The sequence below is a fragment of the Solanum dulcamara genome, chromosome 9 (genome assembly GCF_947179165.1).
Source record: "Solanum dulcamara chromosome 9, daSolDulc1.2, whole genome shotgun sequence".
In the NCBI taxonomy this organism is placed as follows: Eukaryota; Viridiplantae; Streptophyta; class Magnoliopsida; order Solanales; family Solanaceae; genus Solanum; species Solanum dulcamara.
In genome coordinates this window covers 9,285,837-9,297,139 of record NC_077245.1, presented here as the reverse complement: position 1 = coordinate 9,297,139, position 11,303 = coordinate 9,285,837, and the positions used below count along the sequence as shown (strand labels likewise).

At 35.3% G+C, this 11,303-nt stretch overlaps 2 protein-coding genes and 1 pseudogene across 2 annotated transcripts; all 3 read left to right on the top strand.

Annotated features, from left to right (window-relative positions):
* Positions 1-596: 596 nt before the first annotated feature.
* Positions 597-5,540, top strand: LOC129904130 (probable leucine-rich repeat receptor-like protein kinase At1g35710). The gene is made up of 2 exons (XM_055979665.1): positions 597-4,501; positions 4,588-5,540. Exons 1-2 carry the CDS (start codon positions 736-738, stop codon positions 4,917-4,919), a joined length of 4,098 nt encoding a protein of 1,365 aa, XP_055835640.1. The 5' UTR covers positions 597-735; the 3' UTR covers positions 4,920-5,540.
* A 3,666-nt stretch (positions 5,541-9,206) lies between these two features.
* On the top strand, positions 9,207-10,639 carry LOC129903503 (MDIS1-interacting receptor like kinase 2-like; annotated as a pseudogene).
* Positions 10,640-10,741: 102 nt separating this feature from the next.
* Positions 10,742-11,224, top strand: LOC129903502 (MDIS1-interacting receptor like kinase 2-like). Its single transcript, XM_055979065.1, has one exon. The coding sequence runs from the start codon at positions 10,742-10,744 to the stop codon at positions 11,222-11,224; it is 483 nt and encodes a 160-aa protein (XP_055835040.1).
* Positions 11,225-11,303: the final 79 nt, after the last annotated feature.

Here is an 11,303-nt window from a genome sequence, read left to right as displayed (position 1 = left end):
AGAAATGCAAGGTAAGGCTGCGTACAATAGACCCTTGTAATCAGACCCTTCCCCGAACCCCGCTCATAGCGGGAGCTTTAGTGCACCGGACTGCCTTTTTTTTTTTACCAATGCTTTCTTGTTGCTAATTCCATTATGATGAATTCATCCTCCTTGAGAAGCATTTCATCTAACAAGGGTCTCTGGTGGGGGCTCTCTCCGGGAGGTGAATTTAGGATTAAAAGCTGTGAGATATGGGTCACGGGGTGCGGTATGGAATCTCTCAAAAAAAGATTAATGATGAGTTAGGAGTTTGGATTAAAAGGGTGGTGGGTCGGGTTATAACATTAGTGTGGGTTAAATTTAAACTGGGGTGACGTGGATCATTGTAATGGATGACATGTGTCATTTCTGGTTTTTAAAACCGGATTAGTGAAGAGTGGCATGAATTTGCACTTTTGATCGACCATGGCATAAATAAGTCCAACTATTAACTAATGGCATGACTAGATTTCTAAAAGTTGATGACATATTTGAATTTTTTTTCAAGGAATATAGATAATATTAGGAGGAGTTTGTGTTTTCTGTGACTTTTTCTTCTAAGATGATAACTCTTGAGAGACTTTTCCATTATAATAATTTCCCACAACTGTAAGATTGACAAATCCAACCACCTTTTCCATTGTATTTACTTCCATAAGTAGTGAGACATTAAATGCCATTGACTCAGTAAGACTTAGTAACGATTCGTTACAAATGTATAAAAAGCTTTACCTGCACAAGTTCTTCACAAACCAAAACAATCCTTTAGCCTTTGAGATGGATCCCAGAATACTTTATTTCCTTCCTCTCATAGATCTTTTCACAATTACTTTTGCTTCCACTGAGGAAGCAACTGCTCTTCTAAAATGGAAAGCAACTTTCCAAAACCAGAATAATTCCTTATTGGCGTCTTGGACACTAAGTCGTCCTGCTGCTGCCAAGAATTCTTCCAGCCATGATCCATGCGGGGACTGGTATGGAGTTAAATGCTTTAATGGTCGGATAAACAGGTTGAATATTACAAATTCTGGTGTCATTGGTACACTCCATGATTTTCCATTTTCATCTCTACCTTTTCTTGAATATATTGATCTTAGCATGAACAGCCTTTCTGGTCCCATTCCTGCAGAAATAGGGAAACTTACCAACCTTGTCGAAGTTGTTCTTGATACAAACCAGTTAACAGGTCATATTCCTCTGGAAATAGGCAACTTGATCAATGTAAAATTGTTCAGTGCTTTCTCCAATGAATTGTCTGGCTCCATTCCTATTGAAATAGGGAAGATGAAGTCACTTGAGAGTTTAAGCTTACACAGAAACAATCTTTCTGGTTCAATTCCAAAAGCTTTAGGTGAATTAACTGAGCTCAAAATTGTGTACCTTTATGTTAACCAAATTTCTGGTCCCATTCCTGCAGAAATAGGGAAACTTGTCAATCTTGTTGAGGTTGATCTTGATACAAACCAGTTAACAGGTCACATTCCTTCGGAAATAGGCAACTTGATTAATGTAAATTTGTTCTATGCTTACTCCAATAAATTGTCTGGTCCTATTCCTGCAGAAATAGGTAAGATGAAGTCACTTGTGGAGTTAATATTAAACACAAATAATCTTTCTGGTCCAATTCCAAAAGCTTTAGGTGACTTAACTGAACTCACAATTTTGTACCTTTATTCAAACCAACTTTCTGGTCCCATTCCTGCAGAAATAGGGAAGATGAAGTCACTTGAGAAGTTAAGCTTACAGAGAAACAATCTTTCTGGTCTAATTCCAAAAGCTTTAGGTAACTTAACTGAGCTAACAATTCTGCACCTTTATGAAAACCAACTTTCTGGCCCCATTCCTGCAGAAATAGGGAAACTTGTCAATCTTCTTGAAGTTGATCTTGATACAAACCAGTTAACAAGTCATATTCCTCCGGAAATAGGCAACTTGATTAATGCAAAATGGTTCTATGCTTACTCCAATAAATTGTCTGGTCACATTCCTGCAGAATTTGGGAAAATGAAGTCACTTGTGGATTTAAGCTTACACGACAACAACCTTTCTGGCCCAATTCCAAAAGCTTTAGGTGACTTAACAGAGCTCACAATTCTGTACCTTAATGCAAACCAACTTTCTGGCCCCATTCCTTTAGAAATAGGAAAACTTTCGAACCTTGTCGAAGTTGATTTGAATACAAACCAGCTAACAGGTCATATTCCTCCGGAAATAGGCAACTTGATTAATGTAAATTTGTTCTATGCTTACTCCAATAAATTATCTGGTCCTATTCCTGCAGAAATAGGGAAGATGAAGTCACTTGTGGAGTTAATATTAAACACAAATAATCTTTCTGGTCCAATTCCAAAAGCTTTGGTTGACTTAACTGAGCTCACAACTTTGCGCCTTTTTGAAAACCAACTCTCTGGTTCCATTCCTGTAGAAATAGGGAAACTTACCAACCTTGTCGAAGTTAGTCTTGGTACAAACCAGTTAACAGGTCACATTCCTTCCGAAATAGGCAACTTGATTAATGCCAAATTTTTCTATGCTTTCGAAAATGATTTGTCTGGTCCCATTCCTGCAGAAATAGGGAAGATGAAGTCACTTGAGACTTTAAACATACAGAGAAACAGTCTTTCTGGTCCCATTCCTAGTGAGTTGGGGAATCTCAATAACCTCAATGATCTGGTTTTATCTCAAAATCAACTTACAGGTTCAGTTCCTACTATATTTGGAAATTTGGGAAACTTGCAGACACTGCATCTCCATACCAACAAACTTTCAGGTTCCATTCCAAAAGAACTTGCATATTTGGATAACTTGCAAGTGCTAACAATGACGGAAAATCAGTTTTCAGGCCATTTGCCGGACCGGCTTTGTCAAGGTGGGAAACTTGAGAACTTCACGGTGGCTAACAACAAGCTGACAGGGCCAATACCAATAAGCTTAAGAAACTGCTCGAGTTTTAAATGGGTTCGATTTAATAGCAACAGTTTCATTGGAAATTTATCCCAAGCTTTTGGAATCTATCCGGAGCTTCTGTTCATTGATTTGAGCGACAATGATTTTCATGGTGAGCTCGGCAGCAACTGGGGAAAATGCAAAAAATTGATTAATCTGCAGGTAGCCAGAAATAACATTAGTGGTAGCGTACCACCAGAGATTGGAAACGTCAAAGGGCTTCTTGGACTAGATCTTTCATCGAATCATTTGATTGGGCAGATTCCAAAGGAATTTGGAAAATTAACCTCTCTGGTTAAACTTTCTGTGCAAAATAACAATATTTCTGGTAATATACCTGAGGAACTTGGGTCACTGACAAAGTTAGAGTACCTCAATCTATCAGACAACAGATTGAATGGATCAATCCCAACGTGTATAGGAGATTTCATGCACTTGTTTCAGTTGAACCTGAGCAACAACAAGTTTGGCCAGAGAATCCCAATGGAGATAGGGAGGATAAGTCAGCTTAATGTACTTGATTTGAGCTATAATCTTCTGGTTGGAGATATTCCCCCTCAGTTGGCCAATTTGAAGGTCTTGGTAAACTTAAATCTTTCCCACAATGGCCTATCTGGGCGCATTCCTAAAGAACTTGAAAGTTTAACTGGTTTGCTGGATGTTGTATTATCATACAATGAGTTGGAAGGTCCAATCCCTACTAATAAAGCGTTTATGAATATTTCTTTAGAAGGTAATAAAGATCTCTGCGGCAATGTAACAGGATTCCAGCCCTGCAAAAACCCATCTTCTGTGGTGAAAAAGCACTCAATAGCAAAGGGACGTAAACTCATCCTCATCACTGTACTTCCTGTTATGGGAGCACTAGTACTGCTCTGTGTTTTCATTGGTGTTCTCTTTATGTGTAATAAAAGAAGGAGAGTTAGAGACGTTGAAAGAAGGGATGGTGATGGTTGGCTTTCGTTATCCATGTTAGATGGAAAGACACTGTACAGGGACATCTTAAACGCCACAGAAGAGTTTGATGCAAAATTTTGCATTGGCCAAGGAGGACATGGAAGCGTTTACAAGGTAAACCTTCCATCATTAGGGAATATAGCTGTGAAGAGACTTCATTCTTCATTTCAGATTACACATCCCAAAAGCTTCATGAATGAAGTAAGGGCATTGACTGGGATTAAGCACCGGAACATTGTGAACCTCTATGGCTATTGTTCGAAAGCACAACACTCGCTGTTGGTTTATGAGTACGTGGAGAGGGGAAGTTTGTCTAGTATTTTGAGCAATGAAGTTGAGTCCAAGAAATTGGATTGGCTTAAAAGGGTGAATATCATCAAAGGTGTTGCTTTTGCTTTATCTTACATGCACCAGGATTGCTCACCACCAATTGTTCATCGAGACATATCAAGCAGTAATATTTTGCTTGATTCTGAGTATGAAGCTCGTGTTTCAGATTTTGGCATAGCGAAGCTTCTCAAACCAAACTCATCCAATTGCACTGCACTTGCAGGAACATATGGCTATGTTGCACCTGGTAAGGTCTAACTTTAATTTTTATCCTTTTATTTAGACTTCATATAACTTCAAATTGTTACTCTTATGGAAATTTTGTTGTTTCAGAGCTTGCATATACAATGAAGGTTACGGAAATGTGTGATGTCTATAGCTTTGGAGTATTAGCATTGGAGATAATCAATGGAAAGCATCTTGGGGAATATATTACTGTGCTAGCAAATTCATCGTCTATAGATCATGTGCAGCTTAGTGATTTGCTAGATGAACGTCTTCCATATCCTGAAGATAAAGTAAAAGATGTTTTGGTTATAATCATCAAGCTAGCAAGCTCTTGTTTGGCTGAAACTCCAAAATCAAGGCCAACAATGCACTTCATCTGTCATCGGTTATCTTCAATGGATCCACATCCACCTACTCATGTAAAGCGAGCTTTGTAATACCTGATGTGCAAGCTTATCTGGTTTATTGTTTCTTGTGCCAAAAAGTAATGAAAACAGGCTTCATGTTTGCTAAGTACTGATTTCAAGGAATTGCTTTGCATAATATTTATAGTTCATGCTTTGCCAAGTTGTATTCCTCTGGAGCCAGAAAATGTCAGAACAGGGGAATTAGGGCTATGGTTACTTGCTCTACTGTGTGTTTGGTTATTGGCCTGTAACTGTCCCTTGCAAAGATGAAACTTTTTTTCGAGGGTCACCCAGCCAGGTTCTGTCTGGTACTCGTAACTCCTAGCATTGGTTATTTGACAAATCTTCAGATTATACGTCACAACAAAGAACAGATGTTTCACTTCTTCTTGGGCCCGCGAAGATGATATCTTGTCTACTATTTCAACCAAGGCGGTTAAGAAAATAATTTTGAGACGTGAAGTTTTTTTTTTTTTTTTTTTTAGATAATGCATAAATATCTCTAAATTATGATTGAAATCTAAGCAACACACGTTAATTTAACTAGGGTCCTATTACCCCGAACTCATTTTTTTGTATTTTCGTCCACATTTTGTGCTGACGTGGCACCTTCAACCAAATAAGTTGGTTGTGTTTGTACACACTCGCTATCACGTCAGTAATTAATTTTTTTAAAAAAAAATAAAATATTTTTTTAAAAAAAGTTTTTAATTCTTTTTAAATCTTTTTATTTTCTTTATCTTGTATTTAAATTAAGTTAATACACGTACTTTTTATTTTTAGAAAAAATCTTGTATGTAATTTATATTTTTTTACCTTCATTCATTATATTTTCTCTTTTATTTTTCTATTGATTTTATTTACTCTTTTTATTTTCTTTGTCTTTCCTATTTTATCTGATTTCAAATTTAATTCCTAATGCTTGTATTTAAAATTATTTAATTTCGAATGGATATCAAAATGATTGAAAAAAAATCAAATCAAATATAAAAAAATTAAAACGTTAAAATTAAAGAATATTTTTAATTATTTTTTTAAAGAATCCACATAATTTTTTAAAAATAATTAAAAGTGAAAAGATAAGAAATTAATGAAATAAAAAAATAAAAATTTGTGAGGAAGAAATTAAAATAAATACTTTACATATAAATAAATGATAATAATTAAATATATATGTAAATTTTAATATCAATAATTATGTGTACTAACTAATTATAAAGTTACCAATTAAAAAAGGACATGTATCTAATTTTTTCACTCATCACTTGTGTGCACACTCTCTGTGCCACGTCAGCTTTTAGGATGTATTTATTCCATTTTAAAATAGTTCTGGAGGATAATAAAACCTTAGTAAAGTTAAAGTGTGTCGTTGAAATTTCGATCATAATTGAAGGTGGTACTTAAGCATCATCCCTTCTTTTTACCCAAAAAGATTTAATTTTTCTATAAATAGTCCTCCGTTCGTTTTAATTTGTTTTCTGATCTTGAGTTGATATAGAATTTAAGAAAGTAAAAAAAAACTTTTAAATCTTGTAATCTTAATTAAACTAAAGATATGTAGAAAACACTAATATATATTATAGTCTAGTGGTCTTAAACATGTTGTGTGAAAAGTAAAAAATTAAAGATTTAACAAAAAAAAGAAACATTCCTTTTAAATTAGACTAAATAAAAAAAATTAGACAAACAAATTAAAACGGTATCTTAAAATATAATTTTTTTCAAAACAAAATCTATAATAGTTCTATTGTTGCTAAAAAATGAGGCTCTCAGATTTGGATAAAGTTCACAAATGTCTCATAAAGGCTGGATTTGATATTTTGCCTCCTTAAGAAAAGTCTTACAAAAATAGTCTCCATTCATTTAATGAAAATTCCTTAGACACCTAAATAAAAAGGGCAGCCCGGTGCACTAAAGCTCCCGCTATGCGCAAGGTCCGGGAAACTAAAAAATTATGTTTCTTTTTTTTTTCTTTTCTCTCTTTTTCTCTTGTTTTTGTCCTTTTTTTCTTTTCCTCTTTTTTTTCTGTTACTTTCATTCCTTTTCCTTCTTTCTATGTTTCTTTCTTTCTATTTTATTTTAATTGTGGAACTGTCTTTTTTTTATCTTGATCTATTAGATACTCTATAACTCTTGCTTTAGAGGCAAGACTTATAGCAAGAACTTCACAAGTTACGCCCCACGGGCAAAATTTGACACTACTGCATTGTGTCTTGATTTATCATATGCTCTATATTTCTTGCCTCTTAGCCCTTGGACTTCCAAACAACAAGTTAAACCTCATGGGCAAGACTTGACAATATCACGTTGCGTTTTGATTTATAAGATACTCCATAACTATTGCCCTAAAGGTAAGACTTGTTAGTCCAAGAACTTTCAAATAACAATTTAAGTCTCATGGGCAAGACTTGTCACTACCACATTATGTATTGATTTATTAGATGCTTTATAACTTTTGCCTTAGGGGAAAGACTTAGACCAAGAACTTCACAAGTTACACTTCATAGGCAAGACTTGACACTACTACATTGTGTCTTGATTTATCATATGCTCTATAACTCTTGCCTCTTCGCCCGAGGACTTCCAAACAACAAGTTAAGACCCATGGTCAAAACTTGACAATATTACATTGTGTTTTGATTTATGAGATACTTTATAACTGTTGTCGTAGAGGTGAGACTTGTTAATCCAAGGACTACCAAATAATAAATTAAGCCTCATGGGCAAGACTTGACACCACCATATTATGTATTGATTTATTAGATACTCTATAATTCGTGCCTTAGAGGCAAGACTTAGACCAATAACTTCACAAGTTACACCCCATGGGCAAGACTTGACACTAATACATTGTGTCTTGATTTATCATATGCTCTCTATAACTCTTGCCTCTTAGCCCAAGGTCTTCCAAACTACAAGTTAAGCCCCATGGGCAAGACTTGATAATATCACATTGTGTTTTGATTTATGAGATACTCTATATAATCCGAGGACTTCCAAACAAGTTAAGCCTCATGGGAAAGACTTGACACTACCACAATATGTATTGATTTATTAGATGCTCTATAACTCTTGCCTCTTAATCCAAGGACTTTCAACCAACACGTTAATTAAGTCCAATGGGCAAGACTTGACAATATCACAATATGTTTTGATTTATGAGATACTCTATAACTATTGTCTTAGAGGTAAGATTTGTTAGTCAGAGGACTTTCAAACAACAAGTTAAGTCTCATGGGCAAGACTTGACACTACCACATTATGTATTGATATATTAGATGTTCTATAACCCTTGCCTTAGAGTCAGGACTTAGTCCAAGAACTTCAAAGAACAAGTCACGTCTCATGGACAATAATTTACTGTTTTTACTAAATCTAACTTATGGGGAACTCAATAACTTTTATCTTAGAAGCAGAACATAGCCCAAGGGTTAAAAAAATTAACATATGCCTCATGGGCAATAGTTTACACTATTTCACTATGTCTATCTTATGAGATGATCCGTAAATCTTGCTTTAGAAGCAAGACTTAGACCAAGAACTTTAAAATAACAAGTTACTCCCATGGACAAAACTTGATACTACCACATTATGTCTTGATTTATAAAATGTTCTATAACTCTTGTTTTAGAGGCAAAACTTAGCCAAATGACTTTCAAATAACAAGTTGCGCTTAATGGACAACAATTTTCATCATTTTACTAAGTCAAATTTATGAGAAACACAATAACTTTTGTCTTAGAAGTAATGAAAAACGACAAAAAAATAGAAGTAGAGAAAAAAAGAAAATGAAAATGAAAAAAAAAAAGAGAAAAGAAAAAACAATTAAAAAAATAAAAATAAAGAAAGAAAAAAAATAGAAGTTAAGAAAACAAAAAAAGGGAAAAAAAACGAAAAAGAAATAAGAGAAGAGAAAAAAATAATATATAAAAAGAAAACAACGAAAGAAAAAAAAGTTGAGAGGCAATTGAGCATGGAGAGATTTAAAAAATATTTAATGTGTAGAGGGTAAAAATATATTTTTACTGAATTTAAAATAGAAGAAAAGACAATTTTATAAGACTTCTTTTATGAGGATAAAAAATCAATCACTATTTGAGGACATTCTATGTAATTTGCGGCTCATAGTTGGGGCCCTATGAGCCTAAGGCAACTGCCTTACTTTTTAACTTAGAGAGCCGCCCATGATTTCAACAACAATTGTAAGCTTGGTCAATTGGTTTGAAATGTAATCAGCAACCATGTTTTCATCTTATTCTACCCTGCACAAGTTCATCAATAACCAAAACAAACAACTGAAAGTTTTTAGCCTTCAAGATGGTTCCCAGAATATTTTATTTCCTTCAGTTTTTCATTCTCTTCATAGTTACTTTTGCTTCCACTGAGGAAGCAGCTGCTCTCCTCAAATGGAAAGAAACTTCCCGAAACCAAAATAATTCCTTATTGGCATCAAGGACACTATATCCTGCTGGTGCCAAGAGTTCTTCAAGAATCGGAGCGGCAAGTTCTGATGCATGTAGGGACTGGTATGGAGTTATATGGAGTTATTGGCTAAAAACATCCCTTAACTATGAGACAAACTTAAGGTACATCCATGTGTTATTAAAATGAACAAAAAACATCTCTTATCTATGTCAAAATTGCAATATTCATTCTTCCGTTCTATGGTCACGATCGATATGTGTCAACTGTGTAGTGTTGTGCAAAAAGGCCGTCAACCGATTGCTCCGAACATATCACACGCGCCATCACGGGAAACGACGAACCGAACGCGCCGATTACAAGATTGAGGAGGAAAGGTATAGGGAATAGAGTGGGATTAGGGAGGAAGAAGAAAAACGACGTTGTGAGTGTTGAAAATGTTGTGAAGAAAATGACGTGGCACAGAACTGGTGAAGAGGAAAAGGAGGAGGAGGACAAGATGGATGAGTATGAGAGTGATGGAGGAAGTGGTAATAAAGGTTTAGCAGCTAAAGAGGATGAAGGCAACACTCCTCCATTGCCTGAAAGGATAAGAGTATTCTAGTAACTCGAGGGAGCAATGAAAAGGGCACATATGTTGACCATAGCCATTAGTTTCTTGGCAAAAACTAACGGAAGAATGAATATTGTAATTTTTAACATAGATAAAGGGTGTTTTTTGTTCACTTTTATAATATAAGGATGTACTTTAAGTTTGTCCATAGTAGGGTTCATAGGTTAAAAATTACAAATATTGGTGTCATTGGCACACTCTATGCTTTTCTATTCTCATCTCTCCCTTTTCTTGAATATGTTGATCTTAGCATCAACCAGCTCTCGGGCACTATCCCACCTGAAATTGGTAAGCTCACTAATCTTGTCAATCTTGACTTGTCCATCAATCAGATTTCGGGCACAATCCCACCACAAATCAGCTCACTAACAAATCTTGAGACCCTCCACATCTTTAACAACTATTTAAATGGTTCCATTCCCGCAGAAATAGGGAAACTTGTCAATCTTGTCGCGTTGATCTTAATAGTAACCAGTTAACAGGTCATATTCCTCGAGAAATAGGTGACTTGATTAAGCTTAAAACTTTATACCTCTATACTAACAAACTTTCTGGTCCCATTCCCAGTGATTTGGGGAACCTGAAAAACCTCACTGATCTGCATTTATTCAATAATCAACTTATAGGTTCAATTCCTAGTGAGTTAGGGAATCTGAAAAACCTCACTTTGCTGGATTTATCCAGTAATCAACTTACTGGTTCAATTCCTGCTTGATTTGAAGATTTGAGAAACTTGCAATTTCTAATACTCCGAGCCAACAAATTTTCTGGTTCCATTCCAAAGCTTGCGTAGCTGGATTACTTGAGATTGATGATAATGAGTGAGAATGAGTTTTCAGGTCATTTGACAGAGCAGCTTTGCCAAGGTGGAAAACTTGAGAACTTCACCGTGTCTAGTAACAAACTGACAGGGCTAACACCCAGCAGCTTGAGCAAATGTTCGAGTTTCAAATGGATTCGCTTTAATAACAACAATTTCACTGGGGATTTATTTGAAGCTTTTGGCATCTATCCAGAGCTTCAGTTCATTGATTTGAGCGATAATAATTTTCACGGTGAATTCAACAGCAACTGGGGAAAATGCAAAAAATTGTTTAATTTGCGCGTAGCCAGAAATAACATTAGTGGTAGCATACCACCTGAGATTGGAAATGTCAAAGGGCTTCTTGGACTTGATCTTTCATCGAATCATTTGATTGGACAGATTCCAAAGGAATTTGGAAAATTAACCTCTCTGGTTAAGCTTTCTGTGCAAAACAACAATATTTCTGGCAATATACTAAGTAGCTTGGGTCACTGACAAATTTAGAGTCCCTCGATCTTTCAGACAACAAATTGAATGGGTCAATCCCGACATATATAGGAGATTTTGTGCACTT